Source organism: Rattus rattus, chromosome 1, assembly GCF_011064425.1.
Source record: "Rattus rattus isolate New Zealand chromosome 1, Rrattus_CSIRO_v1, whole genome shotgun sequence".
In the NCBI taxonomy this organism is placed as follows: Eukaryota; Metazoa; Chordata; class Mammalia; order Rodentia; family Muridae; genus Rattus; species Rattus rattus.
Genome location: NC_046154.1, coordinates 43,081,439 through 43,107,290, shown reverse-complemented (window position 1 = coordinate 43,107,290; position 25,852 = coordinate 43,081,439). Strand labels below are relative to the sequence as shown.

Sequence of the window (25,852 nt, the reverse complement as noted above, 5' to 3'; positions counted from 1 at the left end):
TGTGCATAAGTTAGAGGAATATCAATGAGAAAAAAAGAATGGAGTTTGAGGGGTAAAGTGAATAATGACAAAATATTCATATCTTTATATAGCTAAATCAAGCCACCTATAAAAGGTCACAATACAAAGTACAGATGCATGAAGAATACAAATTTTAAGGGATTTTTAGCAATGATATTTCAGCATAACATGGACAATTCTAATGATACACATGAAGCCCAATTTAAGAGAACTTCAAAGAATACAATTTCAGAAAGCAGAATTCGTTTCCATGTATAGAAATCCATATTCTTAGCAGGCATGGTGGTGCATGTCTATAATCCCAGGATTTAGGAAATAGAGGCAGAAGGATCAGGATCGGGTGTCAAGACTAACATCCATTACAAAGTGAATTTGAAGCCTGAACTGTGAGATCCTTGTCTCAAAATAAAACGAAAGGTAAGTAAACAAATGAAACATGCCTACCTTAAGGAATACATGCCAAACACAATGGACATTATTATAGCCTTGTGCTTTTGTAAAAAATAAAATAAGATCTAGGTATTAATAAAACCTTGGAGCAGGAATTTGTTATTAACTAGCATTCTATTTCATTTTGACTCTGTTCTCATGATGCTATGGTGTACCAACATTTACTGAAAATGGTTTTCATGACCCAAAAAGAATATCTCCTGAGATAAAGTAACAGGTTTCCTCCTAGAAGGAAGTAACATGTGTTCTGATGGAGTTCATTCAGAAAGAAGTTCACACTTACTCCTACTATCCTCTCCAGTAGCCACCTCCTCATTGGATTCTTTTGACATTTTTATTTTTAAATACATATGCTTTAAAGTTTTAAAAGGAAAAATATTGGAAGATGAAAAAACTAAAATTCACAAAAAAACTAGAAGAAATAAGTATACAAGAAAAATTATGAACATTTAAACCTGCATAAGAATCTAAAAGATATACTGTGTATATTTTTATTAAAAGTATTCCATATCTCAGAGGTTCCAAAGATATCAAATGATGTTGCTGTTGCTATAGAAACTATTCTCTCTTAATGAATCACATATAAAATAACTGCATAAAACAAATTCAAATTTGAAATGCAATTACTATTCTGAAGCATATTTACATATTTGATTTTATAATGGTTACAGAAAATATGATAAAATATTAAGAATACCTTTTACATGTGCAAAACCCACTAGATATTATAAATTTAATTGCAACTCTGCCCTTAAATACAATAGTGTTGTGTGTAATAAAATTCTACCTCATAAGAGAAGCTCACGCAAACTCCCAACATTCTCTTGCTGCTTGCAGAAGCACTAATTTGTATGCAGTGAAACATTCCTGTAAATTTACCATCTCACATAAATGGTGCAAATTCAGAGCAAGTATAAAAGACTCCCTAAAGGTTTGCACACATCAGATCAATATTCAAAAAGTGGCTAACAAATAACTTACAAAATTTGCAGCAAGTGACTTGAAATAATGAGAAAGACTCTACTTTGCCTAAAAGTATAACACTTTCCCCTAGTCTGCAGGGCTCAGGTTAGGAATCCCTCCTAGGGTTTGCACACTCCAGACACATCACTTGCCATGGTGAGTCAAATAGACCAAGCTTCAAACCCCAGCTCTAACACTACTGCTAACACAAGCTATATACGTAACCTCTCTAAACCTGCAAAACAGAGCAGACACTTGCCTTACAGAAGCAAACAAAGAACAGCAATACTTCATGGACGATGCCTTGCCCTGGCTTCTGCACGTGCTTGGTGCTCACTGCTGGGTGGAGTCTATTACAGTGACAACAGCTACTGCTGGGGCCACTGGTGCTGCTGCTGATAGTGCTGCAAGTATCATGAAGACTAAAAGGCCGTAACATTTTTATTTTATTTTCTTCAGTTGGTTAAATTAAGACATCTAAAAATCAAGGGAAGAAGTGCCGAATGTGCCTCTTTGATGAAATTGGTTGGAAATCTGGTAGCAAATCTAACCTTCTGAGGCTCGTTTCAGCTTCCTGATATCATCTGGTGCCACTGTTGGACAAAGACAAAGTCTTTGACCTTTTCAAACCTTAAGCAATTACAGGTAACAGTAGACTTAATAGATCATTTATCAATAATTTTGTAATTTATAACTTACCTTTGTGAACATGTGTGCATAACTCATACTTGTAAACCTTGTCTTAATGTTAGCTACCTTTCAACACTATTTATTGTCAGATAAAGGCACACTCTATTTATTCCTGTGCCTCTCATACACTTCCCATGCTCTGTCGCGTTAGTTTAAGCTGTCAGTTTTGCGCTCTTACATTATTTTCTGTAGACATAGTATTGCGACTGCCGTGTTCTAAAAGTCAATTGTAAGTAAGTTAACACCACTTAGCACAGTGCCAGATGGACTGGGTTTGCATTTCCTTTTCATGAGTCCAGTGCCATAATCCAGAGTCCATCTGAAGAAAATATCCCTTGCATCAAGACAAATGTGTTATCTACTCTCACCCTCTGTCAGCTGCTTTAACTTGTGCCATATTTCACCTTATTTTCAAAAATCATCTGTGCCGCTTCACTTTTTCTATTATTTTAATTGGTTTTCTTTTTTTCTTACTTGAGAGGTAAATAATAACGCTTCAGCCTGCCTAACCATGCACTGTGAAAAACAAAAAATAAAAAAATAAAAAAATTGTTAAAGGTACTGGACTTTCTCCAGAAGTATTATTCCAAGAATTTACTATTAATATCCTGTTACTTCACTGTAAACTAGCCAATATCTAAACTTGCTGACTGACAGTCACCTTCTGTTTTCCCTTACCATCATCTGAAATTGGATACATTTTCTCTCTGCATAGTCTCCTCAATTTTGTTGGTTTATATCACTAAACTGAAGCCTCAGAAATATACATTATGATTTCCTGTGTGTCTGAAAATGACTTTAACCCATTTCACTGAAATGTTGCTGGACTAAAATTCCAATGTATAGATAATTTCCTTTGGAGTTTTAGAGATATCCATCAACTTCTTCTAGCCCAATTTTGTATATCTGTATAAACTGAAATTCCACACTGACTGACCACTCCCCTATTCTCACTCTTCAGCCCCTACTACTACCATTTTACTTTCGTTATGGCTTGAACTGTTTCACATTCTTCATATAAACAGAATTATATAAGTGGCCACTTTATGGCTGACTTATATTACTTAATATACATTCTTCAGGATACACCCAGGCTATATAACATGTGGTGAGATCATCTCTCAAGACTGAAGGATATTCCATGCTGTATAATGGTATTAGGAACCCACCTCGTGTTTATCCATTCACCCACCAGTGGACGTGTGTATGATGCTGCAATAAACACTGACATGCAAACCTCTTCCAGTCCTGCCTTGGATTCATATATATATATATATATATATATATATATATATATATATATACATATATATATGTATGTATCAAAATAGTAGTATAAAGTTCTTATCCTTGATGGGCATATGGGTATAATTCCAGCACTCAGGAGGCTGAGGGAAAAGGACTATCATGAATTCAAGGATAACCTGTCCTACTACAAAGTGAAAAATGTACCAAAAACAATCACACACACACACACACACACACACACACACACACACATTACAAAATGGTACATATTTAATATTTCTGTGCTTTAGTTTTTCATAAAGAAAATAAAAGTATTTATTTAGGAGGACTGTGCTAGACATGTGATAAATGTTTGCTATTGTAATTAAGTAGCCTTTCAGACTAGTTCCTTAACTAATCTGTGTTATAAGCATAAATTAAGAAATGGATTCTGTGCTTTGTCTCTTTATTTTATAATCTTAGGGAAAAGACTTCCTGATTTTCTAAAATAACCTACCTTCTATGGTAGAACAGGTTGTGATACAGTTTTATGTAATTAGTACTTCCCTCAAACTACCATATAGGCTGGTCTTGAACTCCGAATCCTTCTGCCTCCACCTCCTATGTAATAGAATATACAGCTTTCTTTTTATAATTTAAAATAATTTGCTCAATTTTCTTTCAAGCATTAATTTACTGGATTTGATAGGATCTCCATGATCAAGCATCTTCCCCCATTGAAGATATTATATTGTATCTAATGTTGGTATTTCCTCATAATACAATTTTCCTCTTTAATTAAAAATAAATTATTTTCATATTATATATACCTTTATTACAATTAGAAAAGAACAGGCTCCTAGGAGATTAAAAAATAACAAAATATTTTTGGTTGTGAGCCTAGCCTTTAACAGCTGAACCATGTGGAACCTGGGCAGAAGACAGGACGGGGAGGGGAAAAGGGGAACATGATCAGGTTTGGGGAGAGAACAGAAGAGGAGCCCCAAGGACCAGCAGAATGAATGGAAATAGGCAACATCTGGGGGTGGTTGGTGGGGTACCCTCTAGAAAGTACTAGAGACCTGGGAGGTAAGAGACTCTCAGGACTCAAAGGGAAGAACCTTAGATGAAATGCCAACAGTGGGGAAAGGGAACTTGTAGAGTCTACCTCCAGTAGAAAGACAGGACATTGAGTGAAGGGATGGCGTTACCATTTCACAGTCAGAAACTCTGACCCAGAATTGTTCCTGTCTAAAAGAACTGCAGGGACAAAAATGGACAAGAGACTGAGGGAAAGGTGGTCTAGTGACCGGCCCAACTTGGGACCATCTCAAGGAGAAGCGTCAAGACCTGACACTATGACTGATGCTATGGTGTACTTACACACAAGAGCCTAACATGACTGTCCTCTGAGAGGTCCAACAAGAAGCTGACTGAGACAGATGCAGATACTTACACCCAACCAATAGACTAAAGTCAGGGAACCTGTGGTTGAAATAGGGAAAGGCTGGAAGAAGGTTAGGAGGTCTTCCCCATAGGAAGACCAGCAGTCTCAATGAACCCTGACCCCTGATATTTCTCAGACACTGAGTCACCAAGCAGGCACCATCCGGGAGCTGGCCCAAGGCCCCTGACAAATATACACTAGATGACTGTCTGGTCTGGCCTCAGTAAGAGAAGATGCACATAATCCTTGAGAGACTTGAGGCCCTAGAGAGTAGGGAGGTCTTGCAGGGGTCAGGAGTGGGAGTGGGGACTTACTCTTGGAGACAAGCGGGGAGGAGGAATGGGATGAGGAACTGTGAGAGGGCATACCAGGAAGAGGGTAACAACTGGAACTGTAAAAAAATAAAAGTATCATAAAATAAAACAAAACCCATCACATCAAAGCTGAACAAAAGAAAAGGAATAGAGCACAAGAGAAGGCATAATAATCAAAGACCCAATCATTCATATACTCATTCACATAGTTACAAGTCACATTTTAAAAAAACAACTCTAAACTGAATAATCTAAATATAGGACCTGAGGCAAACCAGTACAGGCCCTGTGCTTGCTGCTTCAGTCTCTACATCCATGTGAGCTTGATCGTAGAACTCTCAGATCCTCCAGTACCTGCCTGCCTAGATTCTGCTATGCTTCTTTCCGTAATAATAATGACTGAAGCTCTGAAAAATGTAAGTTCGCTCCAATCGAATGCTGTCCTTTAGAAGAGTTGCCTTGTTCATGGTGTCTCTTCAGAGCCATGGAACCCTAACTAGGACAAGCAATAATCGCCACTGATTTTTCAGTGTGCACTTCAATGCCTTTCCCATTCTGGAATGTCAAAATACATTCTAAAACAAGTGAGCAGCAGGTAAAGTTCAAATACTGATGAAATCATAAAACTGATTCCTTGACAGTATTTTTACATTTATAAGAATATATTTAAAATTTCAGTGAGTAATATTATGACTCATAGAAAATCATTTTTAAAAGATTTAATAACAAACTTTATTGCAAAGAGTATTAGAAATGTCTCAATAACAATATCCCAAAGCCTGACTCTATTAAAATTAAAAGTAATGCATAAGTGATAAACAAATTGGGAAAGTATCTTAAATCAGACAACACAGCAATAAACATTTATTTACTATAACAAAACACATGAAATATCGAAGATACTGAATAAACTAAAATTGTACAATCTATGATCTAAACGTTCAAGATTTTGTAAGCTATCATAAACATTCAATGCATTTGTCCTTAATGAGGAATGCTTGCTCATATTAATGTCTAAAATTTTGGGATCAGAATTTGAAATCTTAAAAAAATGTTCTTTTATTGACTTTAGTTTATAAAAGAATTTGATCAAGTATATTGGAAAGATTAGAGCTAACCATATACTAGAAATGCTCCAAATAATGTTAATAATACCTGTGAAATAACTTGACCAAGACATTAAAATGATATTAAATGAAAAAAAGTCATACATGGGAAAGGAGAAAAGATGACACAAAATTATGAAAATGTAAAAGCTATCAAATGGTAACTAATAACATTTTTAATCCTGTGGTGGAATGAGGTGAATTCCAGAAGCATGAGGATTCTCACCAAGAGACTCCAAATAACCCTGAAAATGGAAGTGCATTTGAAGCTAAATGGGGAAGGATTAATTGAGAGACTGAGGAAAATTTCCATTCTCCAGATTACCTCCAATACATAACACAATGGATAATTGCCCATTTACATTGTGGCAAAAGCCAAGAAATACACTTCATAGAATTTATTATGCACTTGAAAGTTTCTATTATACACATAAAACCTTGATACAGTTATACTTTACTCTCATTCAGACATCCGCACTATAGGTTAAGGGATGCTCTGCATCTTCACATACATGCTTCCCATAATTGTCATAAACAGGAGCAAAGTATGCCGCCAGGAACCACATGTGATTCGCATCACCTCCTCTAGGTTTTCATTAGTTAAGACATACCACATGGGTGCATTTAACTTTAAAAAGAAGCATTATAAAGAGAAATATTCGTGAAAAGTCTTAATGTTTAGGGCCCTGTGCGCTAAACTAGAGACTTATCAGACAATTATAATTCTATGCAGTTACAGTTGTCAACTGCAAACTTGTGAAAGTAATGAGAATAAGTGACTGTTGGAACCCAGCCTTAAAGGAGATATCTAATATCACCTCTCCCATGCTCAGAGAACATTACAAAAGAAAGGGCAGAAAGAATGTAAGAAGCTGAAGAAGGGTTAAGTGTTACGGAATGCTGTCTTCTGGGCATGATATGGCTGTTGTACTCGAGAACTCATAGTAGCTATGGATAACTGCACAAGAATTACACAAGACTAGGCCCATTGAAATCCTGACATGGGATGATGTCACGTGGATGATCACCTTCACTGAGGAGCCATAAGTTAATATTGCTGAGGGAAGGGAAGACATTTTCTTCAGGGTCACTGTTCCTGATAAAGTGGTCATGCCCCTATAAATAATCCTTCATTCGCTCTCCTGTGAATATCTCTAAACACACAGAGAGAGAGAGAGAGAGAGAGAGAGAGAGAGAGAGAGAGAGAGAGACAGATGGACGGACAGATAGACGGACATATAAAAGACTTGAAAATAAAAAAGAGATTCATTGGGGGAAAGAAAAGAGATTAGCATGAGAAGAATGATAAGAGAGAACAATGAGAAATAAATGTGATCAAAATGTATTACTACAGGTGTGAAAATGGCATAATGAAAATTCACTACCATTCATAAGAAATATTAGCTAATAAAACATTTTCTAAATATCAGACAGAAAAACCTACTGCCACTGGGAAGATTAAAAGGTTTGAATCCTTTATAGAAGGGAAAAGCTGGGTTGTAAGAATTCTTGTTGAGTGAGTGAGAAAAAAGGAATTTCAACCATAGACTATTTCAAAAACTTAATTATAAGACACTAGCTAGAGCTAATGCTTACCTTGAGAAATGACTTGTACTCTAGATGAGTTAAGGATGTGTGCATATAAAAGAAGATATGTAGAATTGTTCTTTCAGCAAATCGTCCAATTTCTGTGTTTCCTTTTTCCAACAACTCTTGTGTTTCCTTTCTACTTTTTATTTTTAAAATTGATTGTTTAAGGATATCTATTTATACTTCCAGAGACTCAACTTTATGAATGGATGCAATACTTCCATTGTTCAATTAATAGAACAGTTGTTACTTTGCAACACTTTACAATACTCAAAATCAAGTGTTCTGTTGGTCTTTGCAGATATTTTTTCTTTTACTGATGAGTACTTTAGGATTAAAGGAAAGTCATTTGCTCCTAACTATTAGATAATAAGATTCATATTAAAAGAAACTTTTCTTCAAACAATTATGTTATTTTACTCCTGTTAAAAATATTCCAGAAATGTAAGAAGAGTTAGAAGAGGGATGTGACAAACATACATAGGCTTTGCCATCTTCTACAAGATGCAACATCCACCATATTGCCTAACAGCTCCTAAGGGTTCCTCCTGCTGTTAGACTTGGACATGTGAGGTCAGTGCAAAGTATCTTTACTAATAGCTACTACCAAGACTTTTAGTGAGCCACCACAATTATTACTACATTGGACTTTCTCCCTGAACATAAACCAAGTGAACATAACCCACTAAAAGGACTCAGATAAAACAAAAAGCATGAACTAGAAGACACACCCCAATGGATGTGCAAAGCATAACAAAAAAAATCAAACAAACAAAGAATAGTGACAATTCCACAAACTGACAGCCACTCAGCTCCAGAAAGTGAAGATGATGAGAACTGAAATACTGGGACAAGAGTTCAGAATACTATTGTCAAAACAGATTCAAAGACAAATATAATCAATTCAAATAACATAGAGGGAAACTGATATGAAACATTGGAAATAAATTAATGAAATCAATTCGAAACATAGACAAAAGGTTACCAAATGTGAATAAGAGAATCAGTAGAGGGCAAAATTCAGCAAGAAACTAAAGATCCTATAAAAACAAGAAAACATAAGTTCTGGAAGTAAAAATACCAATCCATCAAATAAATAACAAGAGAAACATTATCAACAGTCAAGACCAAGCAGAAGAATCAATATTAGGGCTGGAGGACAGGGTTGAGACAAGACTATACATAGGCATGCCTAAAGAAAAAGAATTAAAAACCCAAGCAGAACATTCTAAGAAGTCTGGGATACACTTACAATAACATGTAACAAAATTAATACAAGAAAAAGATTAAATAAAAAGTAATAACCTAGAGAAGCTTTTCTAGACCTAGAGAAAGAAATAGACATCTAAGGCCTAATAAGTCATGACTAGAGAAGAAACTATGGTACCTCATAGTAAAGATGCCAAAAAAAGGGAAAAGAAGCAAGAAGCTATACTACAAGGTATAAAGAAAATGCCAAATATCATACAGAGGCTGAAATATCAGAATAGGAGATCCGTTGTTAGTAAGCCTAAAAGGTAGGAAAGAATTAAATGATAATATTCCCAGTCATGAATGTAAATTATTGTCAACCAAGACTGTTATGTCCAGGAAAATTATCTTAAGAGACAGGCAGACAGACATATACATATGCATATATGGAGAAATATGACTATTTCAAAACAGAGGTTAAAACAAATTGTAACTAAGCCAGCACTACATAAAAATATTACCTTTCTGCTTTTTTTTTTTTGAAAACTTCAAATGTGAGTACTGCATCTACAGCATTCCTCACTTGTTGCGCTTTGGTCTTTTTGCTATGTATTATAATACTAATACTGGTCCACAAGATTGGGTTGCTCCAGCGACAAGAGAATCCCACTTTACACCAAATATAATATGTGACCTTGCTCCTAAATTTAAAACTATTGGTCAAATAAAGATGCATACAGTCTACAACAGGGCAGAAGAAAGGTAGACGAGATTTCAGTTCCAAGGCCTGGGCTCTGAGGAGGACCATGAGCGAAGAAGAGAGAAGGTGGAGAGAGGAGACGATGCCATGGGTATGAGAGTCATGGAAATCATGGCTATGAGAGCTGGCTAATTATAATTAGAGTTAAGAGCTGTGCAGGTGGGGTTATTGATGAAGAAGTAGATTCTAATAACTTAGATGTCTGCCCAACTCTAGTACATTATAGGCCTATTATAAATATAAAAGATGTGTGTCTTTCAGGTGGGAACTGAATAATGTAAGGTGGGGAAGAAACCCCCAATTGAGATTAAATATTTACAACATTGACCACTCACACCCCCTCCAATTCTGCTCCCAAATCCATGACCTCCTCTTTTAATATTGATAAATATATAAATACATATGCAACCCTACACACACACACACACACACACACACACACACACACAACCTACTGACTCTGTTCAGCATTGATCATACATGCATGTGTCCAGATTACTTGAGACAACCAACATAGAAGGTCATCCCTGAATAAAACTGATCCTCCCTCTGTCATCAGCCAGCTGACGATACCTCTTTATCTAAGGGTAGTACCTCATAGAGTTTCCCCCATTAACATTAGCGTGTTAACTGGTGCTGTCATTATATACTCCTTGTCCAGGAATGCTATACACAGAGGATAAAGAAAAGCAATCACTAAAAGACAAAAGTGTGTGTGTGTGTGTGTGTGTGTGTGTGTGTGTGTGTGTGTGTAATAGTAGTAATGAGAGATTTCGAAACTTTAAACTCATATCCTCCTAACTGCCAAACTTAAATGCAGCAAAGAAACTTCAGAGATAAATTGCACCATAGATCAATTGTAATTAACACATATTTCACCCAATAGATAAATAAAATACATTATTCTCAATACTGTGTAGAACTTTCCCCAAAATGTATTACATTAAAAGCCACAAGGCAAGCATCAATAATTTTATAAACAAACTTGTTCCCTGCATTCTAGCAAACCGCAATGGAATACAATGGAAATCAATAAGGCTGCTCCCAGGAAACATACATATATACATACATACACACGTACATATATACATATATACATATATATATATACACTTATACATAAAACGATACACTGCCTAATAAACAGTGAGTCACCAAAGACATGAGTGAGAAAATGTTTTAATTCCTCCAGAAGACGAAAGTGCAAACAACTATCAGAACCTCTGTAATAGAGCCAAGCAGGTCTTACAAAAAGCCCATACCAATAAGCACTCACATTAAAAAAATCAGAGACCCAGGAACTAGGGGGAGTGGAGGAAGGGATGCTTTAAAAGGAGAGACAGGAACTCTGCAGTTAAGAGCACATGCCATTGCAGACAGCCAGGGTTGGGTTCTCAGCACTCTTGCAGTGGCTAACAACCATCTATATCTCCACTCTCCTGCCTCCACTAGCACTAGCCAAATATGTAGTATACATACATACATACATACATACATACACACACACACACACACACACACAGGCAAAATCCTCAAAACATAACAAAAAATCTTTTTGAAAATCTGAGATTCTGTTCATTTTTTTAAAAAATCTCAAAATGAGATATTTAGGTATATTTTTAAAAATCAGATAAATAACCTGATGGTTCACCTCAAAGCTCTAGAAAAATGAAGAGATAATCACAAATGCTGGAAATGACAAGAAATAATAAAAACTGTGTCATCTCTCTGCTTCCTGGCTAGCCATTATGTAACCTGCTCTACCCTGTTCTTCCCAGTATTAAAAAAAAAAAAAAAAAAAAAAAAAAAAAGCCGGAAGCCTTAAGAGAAAATAAGTCCTTCCTCCTTTCAGTCACCTCTGTCAGTTATTTTTGGTCATAGTGAAAAAGTAATAGATACCAATGTAAAGGTTACATTTCTTTTTCATATTTTATATTATTTTAGCTACTTCTCTAATTTTTATCAAGGCTTATTGTGGTACTAATCATAGAATCATAGCTTTAAGTTATCTAAGATCTGTCGATTTCTTAATCATACAGCCTTGAGTAACTAGACAAGCCAAATAAAACTGAGTCTCATTCTTCATTGTAAAAAGAATGATCATGATGATGATACCTTTATCACTGTATATTAAATAAGTTTTAGAATTCCGTAACATAGAGCAGACATCTCACAACAGCTTTTGCAAATCATGCACACAAAATGTACGGGAATATTTAAAGTGTTGTAAAAATGATACTTTAGTAATCACTAATACACCACATAAAGATCTTGCACAAAGTCTTAACTATCTGAAAGAATAAGCCTAACATATTCATTACAGAAATAAGTGACACAGTATCTGTGAACAATAGTTGACCAATGTAAGCTCTCAATAAATGTTTAAAAATGTAAAACTGGAATTCTCAATAAACCCTCAGAGACGTGGTGTACTACCTATTCCAGACTACTAAATGTCTATAATATTTACATATAATGCCCTTTCATTTGTAAGACAGAATATTATACTGTATATTAAAAGTATCAATTATTCATGTTTTGAGACCAAAGACCTTCATACAATGTTATTAGAAGCAATATAATGTGAATTGCCCCTGTAGTACATTACTTTTAGTATATATAAACAAATTTATAGTTCTGTGTATATATATACAATATATATATTTACAGATCATATTAGTTTCTGTATATTTATACAATTTCAATATATATAAGACAAAAATTATTTACAAAAGTAAACATTATAATAGTTTAATATTCAGTTTTTATATAAAAATTCCTTCATGCCTCAATTTTTCAGGATATTTAAATAAATATTGATTTTTATATCCAACTTAATCTTTAGATAGCATGTATCCATATTTATACACTTGACTTAACATATTTTGTTGGTTTTCTTTCCTCTCCAGGTTCTCTTTTCAGAGTTAGAGTTCATGTTTCTAAAGCACCATCATCATGTCCACACACCTACTTCATTGCTACCTGAAATTTTAAGTACCTAAAATAAATCTATTCTTTCTCCAATTAAACCATTTCCATAGATGATTCTCCTGTTTCTGTCGATTAAAGCTGAAGTTTAAACATATGTCACTTTTATCTTGTGCTTCTACATCTTTTGAAAGATACATATATGGAGCAAAAAGTCCTTTGGAGGTAACTAGATCTTGGCGACTCATCACATGTGTGAGCTTAAACAAGTTACCCTACCAAAACAAACTAATCTTACAGAATTGTATAAAGCCTAAAAGCAAGCTATGCACGGCATTTTTAAAAAATCATGGATATTCAGAAATGCTGTCAAAGCAATTTCTCTTCCTTCATCATAGTCATCAAAAAGTACAGATACTTTCTTTGAAAATGTCCTCATTATCCTTTCTTATTCTAGGGCCTCTCATTTAAATCCTCCCCTTTCAGGTGTCATTTAATCCCCACCCATTTAAGACAACCACCACAAAGCGTCAAAATTTTCAGAGTCCTATTCTTGACTAGCATGGTAGCTTCCAGTAGCACAGAAACTACTTTGCATTAATTTCTAACCCATAAATGCTGTCATCTAAGCTCCTGGTGCCTAAGTCCCATCCCTAGGACCTCTGATTTACTTGAGGATTCTTTAAGAGACTTTGGTATAAAATTGTCACTACTTCATCACATAATTTATTATGCCCATCTAATTGTTCTGTCCAAAGGGAATGTTTCTTCTTTAAGCTTACCTAATATCCTAAACTTTTTCTTATTCCAATATTCCAATAGCATTTTTAATTAAAAGTCTGGCTCTCCCCACAGGATGCTAATTGCCTTTATGTCATCTTAAAAGGTGGTTGTACGTTGTATTTTGCCCTATAGTTTCTCTAGGAGAATTGAAGCCTAGCATTCTCAGTTTCACACTTCCTTTTAGATCATTACTGTTCTTTGTTAAGTATTCTGTTTTGGGAGACAAGCCATAATACTAGCCTATTGCTCCCCTGCCTATAATGAACTGTCCTAAAGATCCTTGTGATGCTGGGAACAATGATTTATCAACAAATATAACAGAATATTGCAATCACTTGCTCTATCCATGAACTATACCACCATATAAGAACATTGACTACTATACATTGAATTTTAAAATGTACACTAAAATTAATTTCATGTCTTCATATTTTAATGCAGCTACTAGCAGATTTAAAATGATCTGTGTAGATTACATTTGTGGTTCATGGTGTATTTTTCCTAGACAGCAATAAGATAGAAGTTTCCATTCCAACTTTCTCAGGCCAGAAGTCTAAGCCTTCAGTGTGTTAAAAGATTAGTTGAATAGGAGTTGATATCTTCCTTACTTTAAATTTTACAATCTCTATTTTACACAGATAGTATACTTTTTCTATTTCTGATAAGACTTAAATGTATCATGAAAATTCATGCTTTGTTATGATTTTGAGCTACAATGTCTCTCAGAGGCTTACTGTGCTGGCTTCCCCAACACAATATTCGGATATAGGGTTTTTAGGGACTGATTGAAGCATGATGTCTCTGGCATAATGAAAGTATTAAAACATTGATGGATCTATAATTTAGCATCATTATTGAGAAATTGTGAAAAATAGAAGGTTGAGTTCTTTTATAACAGCTTCCTCTTAGACTAAAACCTTCCATCTTCTAGGGAAACTCATTGAGACATAGGATAGTTGCAAGGAGATCAAACAACCTGATTTTAAGGGGAAGACAAGATTCCATCCTGGGGGAAGCTCATTAAGCTCACAAAGTAACTCAAAATAGCTTCAGGGAATACCTAAAAGTTACCAGATGGATTGGTCTCCTCCCTCCTTCAACTGTGCTTAATCATCAAGCGCTACTCAAAGATGCTCTCAAACAAAGTGAGCTGCCTAACAAGACTAGCAGACCAGCCTACCAACCTGGAAGCAACAGAGACCACCTAGGCTGCCTAGAAGAAACAAGGACCAGCAGAGCTATGGAAGAGGCTCAGAGCAGCATAACATAAGGACACTTCCAACATGTTGAGAGCCTATAGGCTGTGTAGTGGTTTTCCATCTCAAGTCCCAGCTCTTGTAAGCTGTCACTCATGCTGGTGATGCAGCTGTAACTGGGTCATTTCTGGTCTTCACCCATATACCGATAAGTAACACCCCAAAAACTCATTGGTTCATCCAGTTGGATTTTGACAATATCCTTGTGTTGGTGTGTTCTCTATCCAGTGCTACTTGACATCTGTTCACATCTCCCCGGGAACAGCATCACACAACAGGGGTTAAGCTGAAAGAAGTGGGTTATTAGAGACGTGCCTTAACCCCAGCTCCATTCTCTTTGTTTTTCTATCTCTCTCTGCTTCCCAACTGCCCTAAGATAAACTACATCACATACTCTGCCTCACTGTGGTCCTCGTGACTAAACCTCTGAAACTACAAGCCAAAATAGATCTTTCCTAGAAATTACTGTTCTTGGGTATTTTCTGAGAATGTCAAAAACTGTTTCTCCATACCCAAATTACCCTTTTACCTCTCATTTTTTCCTGTCACAAAAATACTTGATGCCCTAGCCTAAGGAAAGACTATATGCTTGATGATAATGATATCAGCATAACCTAAAACTTGGAAGAATAAAATGTTAGATATGGCATGTATCATTCTAAATAGAACTCTAAGAACTATTATCCTGTTCCAAGATTGTCTCTTTTCTTCTGAGACCAGAAACATCCCAGGTAGAAGCTATGCTATCACCTGAGTCCTCGCATGAGTACATGGAAAAGGTGATAGGCTGACCTACAATGGACAGGTAAATACTAGCAATAAATAAATGATTCTTGTTGCAGACAATTGGGGGTTTTAGTTATTTTTTTATCACTGTAAAAATTAACCAAAAGCAGCTAATGTATCATATCCTTTGAACAGAATCATTCACATTCTTTAAAGCCTACCTTTAGACCCACCAACTCCATCAGTTTCCCTAATAAAACCATTTATGAATTAGCTTTCTTTTCCTTAAATTTCTCAACTTCAGCTGGGCCATTTATTTCAATCCTACTTTATTCTCCTAAATGATTAATGTTTAAATGTGAATTATATATAACTGCTTAATAATTGTTCAATGTCTTCCAGCATCACAAAAACAGAAAACCAGATGAATGCTAGCTTTTGATGGAAGCATACTTCTGAAAAAAGTTCGAACCCAGTCAAATTTCTAGTTATATCAAATAATTCATACAAAACATGCAAACATGAGGAGGTTATACTATACCAGAGAGATGCAATCAACAAAATGCAGGAAAAACACCTGCCTTATTCAAACAAGCAAACAACAAAAGTTGAGTTTCTAAAAGAAGGATCCTCTCTCAGGCTGAGGCTGGACCTCAGCATAGTATCATTACAATATAACAAAGCCCTTGTTTAGATATTTCCCAGCCCAACAAAATATATCCGATAGGTTGATCCATTGTGGCTGGTGTTAGTTTTCAATCTCTAGTCTAAGATAAACATGATACAGTGTGGTAGAAAGAAGAGAGATACATCTCAGCTCTTTCCCATTAATGCAACTATGTTGCTATGAACACTGAAATGAAGAGCTAAGACCATCTAAGCTGACAACTGCAATGTTTTGGTTCCATAAATTAAAGGTTAGTCCTACTAGAAAATTGCCTTACACTGTTCTGCTAAATTATATTGAAGGACTGATTATAAATTTCAGCTTAGTGTTATGGTTTCCTCTCTGTTGCTATGATAAAAGAGTCTGACCAAAGTAAACAATTTATTTGACTTATGCTTTTGGGTCACAACCTACCATCAAAGAAATCAAGCAGAAACTTGAAGCAGAAACCTTGAAAGAAAAGTGTTTTCTGTCTTACAGGCTCATACTTAGCCAGCTTTCTTATACAGCTCTGGACCACCCATGAAGGGAACAGTGTTGTCCATACTAGGCTGGACCCTATAATATTAACAATCAAAGCAATCCTCAACAAACATGCTCACAGGTTAATCTAATCTGGTCAATCCTTCTATTGGGACTGGCTTTTCATTGACTCTAAGCTATACCAAGTTCACAGTTAAGGCTAACTAGGACAAATAGGTACAACTAAGCTTAGATAATTAGCCCCATATTTTGCTTGTAAATGCAATTGGAAAATATGTAATACCCTGAAGTCAGTTTGCTAATATTTACTTTCCCAAGAGTGTATCCTAGTTGTGGCCACAAAGACCATCCAGAATGGGATTTAACCATGATGGACTACAAAATGGATGGATATGGGAAAGACCAGTATGGTCCTTTTAATTTCCTGCTCCGACACTTTTTTTTTTTTACTAAAATGATATACACTAAAGAAAGGAAAGAGTCTTGTGTATGTTCCCACTCTCTATGGCTCTAAATTGATTGATAACTCAATGTGCAATTGTAAAGCTATGGCTTGGGCACTGTAAAGGTAGCTAGATATATCCGGGTAATGATCATTTTTCAATTTAGTTAATAGTTCTCTCTTCTTTCCAGAACTCAGACTGAACTACAGTATCTCTTTTGTTCCTTTATAATTTCTATATAAATTTTTGAACCTATAAAATTATTATTTATTTACACTATTCATATGTGATACATTTACCATACATTTTACAGCTTTATCCACTAAAAAGGTACAATCTAGTGACACTGAGCACACTGACAGGACTGTGCATATATTAACTTTCTCCTAGAACTTCCACTATTCTAGGCATAAGCGCTGTGTATACCCTCCTGTCCTCTCATTCCTCCAGTATTGGTAGTCTAACAGTCTACTTTCTATAATATCTTCTTTAGACTTTTCATGTAAATTAATTTTTAAATTACTTGTCTTTGTTGCTGTCCTCTTTCAATAAGCATAGGGAACAGGTGATGCTGACTTGGAAGGGCTCCAGGTCACAGGGCCTCAAGCCTAGGCAAAGAACTAGGGAAAACTAGAGAATGCTCAGCATGGGGGAAATGGTCTTCCCCAGGAAAGAGCCCCTCCATCGGTTATCCAAATCCACAACGTCACTTCCAAAATCATAATACAGGTAACGTGCAGACCGTGTAGATTAAATCTTTATTCAAATACTGAAAAACACAAGATCATAAAGTTGAGAGAAAGGAGAAAGCAAGGTTTGAGGAAGGAAAGATAAAGGAGGAAATGATATAATTATAGTTTCAAAATATAAAAAGTATTTCAATGTTAACCTGTTTGTAGAATATTAGAAGCCCATTCCTGTTTTTCAGGATGAGCAATATTCCTTTTCATTGATAATATATTTGGTTTCTTAGCTGGCACATTTTATACCTCTTTTTTATTGTCTATATAAATCATAAATGTGTATTTTAAAAACCTTAAAATCTAGAAATAATAGACTCTGGATGTGTATGGAAGTTAATGTGGTAGTAAAGAGAAGACTGGCAAGTGTAGTCAGACATTCACTCATCCATAATTACTTTGTGCTTAAGATAAATTTGCTTAGAAATTCATAGCAATAACATTTTCAAAACTGAGAAAGCTGTACATGAAAAATTAGAACAATATGGCTCTAAAAATATATGAATAAGTTTCTGGGGCCCTTTCCTCAGCTCATAAGCCAACTTCCATCCTTAGGAGTGCCTGCCTGCCTTCCTTCCTTCCTTCCTTCCTTCCTCCCTTCCTCCCTTCCTTCCTTCCTTCTTTTCTTTCTTAATAAGCAGTCTATTTCTATTTCTCTCATTCCATTTCCTCCTGACACCTCCCAGGATTTTCACCTCACCTATAATATGTTTTCTTTTCAACACTAATAAAATTGCCCTTGAACCCCAAAGAAGACTATATGAACAACTTTGAATGTTTATTCAAATTTTAATTGTTTATATTTTTCAAAAGGAATAACACTTTCAAGTAACAGGAAGAGACGGTTTTAGAATTAGTGAATTTAGTGATTTTTCAAATGCTTCCAAGGATTGTTTTACTTTTCATGAGCAGCAATGCTCTTAAATTTATATAACTAACATTAATAAAAGTATACATTTCTGCCAGTAATACAATTCTTGTATTTGATATGAAAATATAAAATAGTCTTTTAAGGAATTTGGAGGACTTTTTATTTTCAAGGGTTTATTAGGAATGTTGTACAATGTAGGGGTTTTTGTTTTGAATTTGAGACAGAACACAGACTTTTTTTTTTCTACTTCAGGCCACCCATTTCTTGTCCTTTCAACCTGGATGATTCACAAAGCTTCTAAAAAGCCTGTTATTTATCAATAAGAGGAAGAATACTGTGCTAACCCTGCTGGGCCACATTCTTATGGGCTCAATGAGTATCTTTTCATCGGTAAAAATAAGCCCATTAGACAAGTTGCATCATCATGTGCATTAGTACGAAACTTCTCTTTATTAGAGAGGGACCCAAAAGGAAGTATTTTTAAAGATCTGAGATTTAGTTTTTGCTCTACTGGCTCATTTTCATAATACAACCCACATTACTCTTTAGGTTGGTCTACACTGCTACTTTCTTTTTAAATTTTCTTTTATTTTTCAGATTATGCCATGTTTTCCTTCCCTTTCTTCCCACCAAACTTTCCCATATGCCCCTCCTTTCTCTTTTACAAATTCATGGTCTCTTTGTTCATTAATTGCTATTACACACACACATGCACGCACGCACCCACGCATGCACGTATGTGTTTGTGTGTATTACCAAATGCATAAATACAGTCTGCTCAGTCTGCTTGCATGTATGTTTTCAGGGTTGTTTGATATTGGATAATCTATTGATACGATCGTCCCTAGAGAATACTTGTTCTCCCACTCTCAGCATTCCTTGGTTGTCTGAAGTTCTTTGTATAGAGCTGAGATCTCCCTCACCCATTTAGCATGTTTCTTGTTGTCCTGTTTAGCTTATGCTACGGCAGTCAGATTGGTGACGTTGGTGAGACTTTATGGGTGTAGCTTCTAGCATTTCTAGAAGACACAATGTCACAGCAAACTCCTTTATCCCCTGGCTCTTACAGTCTTTGTCTCCTCTTCCTTACCCCTGAGCCTTTGCTGTAAGAGTTGTATTGAAGATGTATCAGTTAAGACTTGTCTTTACAGCCAGTCTCTATGTGTTACACAGAGAAGTTTCCTTAATGGGGGTATAAGGACAGATATTTAGAATGAAGTTGGTTTAATAAAGTGATGGTTGTAGGTTCTTCTTCAAAACCCAGGCCTTTTCAAGTGTGTGTGTGTAATAAACTTGTGTGTGTGTGTGTGTGTGTGTGTGTAATACTGCCATATATATGTATATTGTGTTTTATAGGATTTTTAGGTAGATAATTATGACTTTTTCAGACACTCTCATTTTTACCTTCCTTATTTGTCTCCCTCTCTCATCCCTAATTAGAACCCATGTTTTTCCTATTCTCTCCATCAGATCACTTGTACCCTGCTGTTCCTCTATCTAATGCTCTATGACGTCTCTAGCAATGGTCCTTTTTTTAACTCTCCAGGAGTTGCTCTAGAATGTGTTGTATGACATGCTGTATAATGTTTTGATCATATTTTCTTCTGTTTCCTCAACTCTTCCCAGATCCATCTCCCTCACCCATCCACCCAACTTTGTGCCTTCTTTTTTTACCCATCAAGACCAATCTGTGCTACTTCCATTAGTAAAAACCCACTGCTATTATTTTGCTACGTGAACTTTATACTAAAGCAATTGCTAATAACATGCATGTTCACATTATCTAGAAAACATTAACACTCCTTTTCCAGTTTACTCTAGAAACTAGAATCTAGATTATATCAGACTGACAATTAAAATTAACCACTAAATAAGGATGGAGATGGCATAATAAGCTAGAAGATAGCTAACCTGGGTTTTCCATCATCAGTTTTCTCATAGCAAAGTAACCAATGACCTGAGTGTTGCTAGACCTAGTCTCCTACTCCCCGTTTCATATCACTGAGAAGTACTTAGTCTACTTATCTTGAAGTACTCATTTGATTGTACTCTCCCTGGCCATACCTTCTCAGTCTCACAGGAAAGTACTAAAATATCTCAGTTGACCCTGGGCCTTTTCTCCCTCTACACAATTGTCCACATTCATAACATAACTATCTCACTTCCAAAATAGAAATCTCTATGCAAGTTCAGATATAAATTCAACTGCTTTGCCAATATCTCCACTTACTTGGGTGGCTGAAGATTACCCCCTCTTCATATGTCAAAAGCTAAATTTGTGACCTTCCCTCAAAACTTATCCAAGATCTATTTTAATGTTCCCTATCTTTGTAGTAGCACAACCAACCCTCATTGGAAAAAGATAGAAAATGATTAATCTCTGATATCTCCCATTGCACTGAGTTCTATCTATTTCATCTACTGTGTCTCATTTCTTCATTCCTGCTATTATCTTCTAACAGGTTCTCCTATAGACACTCTTGTATTAATACTTTCTACCACAGCAGAAATACTGTTTTCAATTATTCTAGTGATTCTACATTTTCATTTAAAAACGGTTGTAGTTTCCCCTTAACCTTGGACATTTTGAACAAAATTACAGTACTATAAGACCTGGCTTTAGCTTTCCACCTCTCTCCTCCCATTGCCCCATGAGCTCCCACCCACACTTGTCTCCTTTAAGATCCTTGCAAAGTATATTAATATTTTTTTGCTTTGAGGTCTTTGCACTTGGGTTCTCTCTGCCTATACTTCTCTTTGCTCTCTTCATTTATCCAATCTCTATCACCTTTCCAGTAAACTATCACTTCCATTCAATCCAGTCGTTTCTTCATTGAGAACATATAATACACTAGATTTAGTTCTAGACCATATGAGATTAATAGACAAAGCAAAGCCTCTATACACTTTATAGATTAGTCAAAGAAGAGGTATAATTAATGATAAAATAATCTATTTACTTATATAATTGATTCAAGTGGTATAAAAGTCAAAAACATCAAGGGAATCAAGAGGAAAGAGTTTGCAGTGCCTAACTTGGTATTGGACAGATAGTTAGCATTTAGTAAACATTTTAAATGGATGAGTGAATAAGAATGTTCATGTTCATAAAGAAATTTTCATAAAAAGCAACAACTGCAAATTGAAGAGAAGAAATAGAGAAGACAATCTAATAGAAATCATACGAAGCTTAAAAATAATAATGTCTTGGAATATTCTTGATCATTTCAAACAGTTTATAGTTACTGTTCCTATACTGTATAGCCTTATAACTAGTGTGTGTGTGTGTGTGTGTGTGTGTGTATTCAAACACAGGCATGCATGCACACACACAGTAGTGTGTGGGTACTGGGTCACTCTTATAAGCAAAGTTCATAATGTCTAATTAACATGTACATAGGGTAATATATATAGCCCACTTTAACTACCCACCAATCTATATATCCCAAAGTCACTGATTTTCTATGCAAACACTGATATTAACCCTTAAAGTTTCTGCTGTTCAGTCCTCTGCCTGTTTTACAAATAAATCTCCTATATACAAAAGGACTCTTGCTTTATTTTATTAGCCTGTAAAGCATGTTGGTTACTAATGCTCTAAGTCCAACCAAACCCACGAAGTACCCTTAGAAACAGGATCCTGGGTTTCCATTCCTGTCAGAATCCCTGCTATTTAAAGGCTATCTAATACAGAGATAGGACATGGAACCCTTTAAATGACCTTCAAGACCCCAAATCCACTTATGCACAGCTTCCAGCCTCCTTTGGCTGGGTGACCCTTCAAGTCTTGTCTTTTTAAAGACATACAGGAAGATTTGTAAACTTTGTGTGTGACTCCCTTAGAACTTTAGAGTTCTCTCAAACACAAATATTCTGTATAACCTCCACCTCTATGGAGCCCATATGGAGGTAATATATCTTCCACATAAACTTGCTTCCTCTCTCCAATTCCAAATCATATCCTGCAGGGATGACTTCCAAGGTACCACAAGAGTTTGAACACACTCCTTTTCCTGGATTTTGACTCAGTCCCCATCACAGGTGCCACTAGATACTATGGGTCCAATAACTTCTCTCCAAGCCCCTTCTGGCCCATGCTCACTCAAGAATGTGCACACTCCCCCCACAGCCCTCCATCAGCAGAACTTTGAAATTCCCTGCTGGCCACTCAAAGAGAGTGACCACACACCCCCAGTGAACCCTGACCCTGAAGTAACCACTGCAGTACCCTACAAGGGCGCCTCCTCAGGGATAGGGCGATGAAGGGTTCCCAGTTCCCTCAGGCCCAAGACAGGCACTTCAACCTTCCCCTGTTCCACGGCCCTCACAGACCTGCCTCTGGCGCTGTCTGGCTCCGCTCCGCCATTTTTGTTGTCTGTCAGTCAATGAGCCCACGCTAAAACCACCGGGCCCTGGGGAGCGAGCGGTGGGATCCGCGGGCTGACAGAAAAGGCTCCCTCAGGAAGACGCTGCGCAGCGGTTGCCAGGGAAACCAGCCGCCCCTGAGCGGCCGGCTAGGAGCAGGGGGCGGGGCAGAGGAGAGCGTGCAGCCGAGGCTCCGCCTCCCCGCACGAGCGCATTGCCTTCAAGCTCCTAGGTGCACCCCGCACCCAAACCACAGTAATCTGGGGATTGAGCATGCCCCGCCGCCTCTGTCAGGGCGAAACTAAGTCTGCAAAGATGACACTTTATTGCACCTGGGTGCCAATCAAAACGCCTGAGTGGGTGGGCATTTCTAAGGTTGGTGATTACTCTAGGTACTCTAGGATAAGTTTCTTAATTTCCCAGCACTTCTTCCCTTAATGTTCTTGCCTTCATGAAGATGCTGAGTGACCTGTATTCAACTTACAAATATTGAGAACTAATTGAGTAATTAGCACAACCAAAGCACACAGAAGTCCTAAGGACCCTGGCTCTAGGTTCCTCTGCAACTGGGACATTAGTCTCTTCATTTCCATCAGAATGACTGTAGGTTGCTTTCTGTTGCTTAAATGAAACTCTCTCTGATTTCCTAGTTCTGTTTTTCTGGGCCTAGCTGACTTATAGAGTTTGAGAAAATGCCTTGATGCAGAAAAGAAAAGAGATCATTAAGCTTTTTAGGTAAAATGCTAAGGACTTGGCCTATGTATTCGATATTCATTCACCTGCACTAAAATATGGAATAAGACAGGGCACCATAAGAATATTTTACCAAGGGGGCTGGAGAGGTGACTCAGCAGTTAAGAGCACTGACTGCTCTTCCAGAGGTCCTGAGTTCAATTCCCAGCAACCACATGGTGGCTCACAACCATCTGTAATGGGGTTGGGTGTGTCTGAAGACAGCTACAGTGTGCTTATATACATTAAGTAAATAAATAAATCTTTTTAAAAAAATATTTTACCAAAAGAGTAAACATTCAGAATTGGTTGCCTTAAAAAATATTGATAGAATATGGATAGAAACTACTCATCAGAAATGTCTTTGACACTCAGGCAGTTTAAAATTCACAACATATCCACACGACCAGCGAAGTGACAAGTAAGAGCTGGGAGACTTGGTGAGAATTTCCTTGGAAGTGGAGTTGTTTGGAGCTGAACAAGACAAAGGAACTTCATTGAGTATGGGGAGATGAAAAGAAAAAAAGTGAGAAGGATCTGGGTTCCATTAACACCTCGACCTTGCACAGGTTAGTCTTGGGGGAAAAGCCTGAAATTCATTGAGCCTCAGTATTCTTTTCAACAAACCGAGAAAAAGGCATTACCTATCCGAGTGCTACTCTGTGTCACAAATGCCTGATGGACAGGGTTGCATTTGCTTAATATGAATCCAGTAAAATTTTAAAAACTTCGTATGCTTAGAATAATAAACATCTCCTGATGCCTCTTGGAAGCCAGACAGACGCTGTGCAGATGCTAGGACTAAAGAGGGAAATATACACAGGACAGAGCTGTGCTGCTCAAATTTTATTTCAAATATTATTTAGAACCCAGTAATTTGGTTGTATTAGCCACCTTTCAAGTGCCTGTTAGCTCATTTCATGTGGCTAATGGCTACCACAGCAGACGGCATATGAGCAGAGCACTTTCATCGCCACCGAAGGTTCTCTTAGACAGGGCTGATAGAAAACGTCAGGTGGGCAGGGAGATGAAATGCCTATAAAATGAGCTAGCTGCCAGATCCAGTTCTCCTGGTGCCAGATACTCTTTTGGAAGTATTTCAGGAGGAAATGTAGACTTCTTCTTATTGAAGTCCCCAGAGACTTCATACATTTATTGTATGAAATGGCACAGCATGGAAAGAGCATAGAAGAGCATCCCACAGAGGGTCCCAGAAACGAGTTTCCCCATGATATCATCCAGAGTGTCCCTGATAGTCTATCCTTCTAGGGACTACCTGTGGTTTCTACATCCAGACAGCAGCCTCCCACTACATAGTTAGGGTGCCTCTCTTCAAATAAGCATTCCACGTAGAATTCACCCACTCTCAGTAAACACTTACTAAAATGACACCTTCTCTGGGCTTAGCCACTGAATTATATATAGTATGGAATGAGAGGAATAGTCAGGTTATACTCACATTTTTATAGAAGCAAATTCACTTTATTTGCAAAACAACACTATAAAATTGCAATTAATATCATTTTATAAAAGGTAAAGGTGAGGTGAAAAAAATTTAACGGTCTTACACAAATTCAGAAAGCAGTAAACAGGCAAGTTTAGTACCAGTACCAGGCTAAGAAATGTTGCCTTGTGTCATTTGCACACCAAAAGTACCATGCTGTTAAGTTTACATTCTGGTTGGGAAGAAAAGATTAACATAGAAATCTGGTGTTCAATTCCAGTTCGATAAGAACTGATGTGCACAGTGCTCAGAAACAGGTAAGAGCACCAGTCATCATCATCAACTTCATTTCCTCCTTTCTATGAGAAAAAGCCTTTGAGCAAAGTAAAAGGGGAACTGCTAAGACCTGAGACATACAGGAACAACGTTTTAATGGAAAAGAAGCATCCTTCTGGCCCACAGTTACAGAGCTTCCAACTTCCAGTTGCTGGTCCCACTGCTGTGCACCTGAAGAGTGGCCTATCATGATGGTGGGAAATGTGTGGGAGAGCGAGCCAGCTAACCTCGTGGTACAGAGAAAGCAGAGAGAGGGGAAGACTCATGAATAAACGTAACACTCTTACTTATTGGTAATTTGAAGACGCTTAGATTAATT

The 25,852-nt window shown here is 36.8% G+C and overlaps 1 protein-coding gene across 1 annotated transcript in view; it reads right to left on the bottom strand.

The window, feature by feature from the left end:
• Agbl4 (ATP/GTP binding protein like 4) overlaps nt 1–23,154 on the bottom strand; it is a 1,249,712-nt gene extending 1,226,558 nt beyond the window's left edge. Inside the window, exon 1 of the mRNA XM_032900331.1 lies at nt 22,989–23,154. Coding sequence (XP_032756222.1) covers nt 22,989–23,022 — 34 coding nt within the window. The 5' untranslated portion in view covers nt 23,023–23,154. The remainder of the gene's footprint in view (nt 1–22,988) is intronic.
• Nucleotides 23,155–25,852: the final 2,698 nt, after the last annotated feature.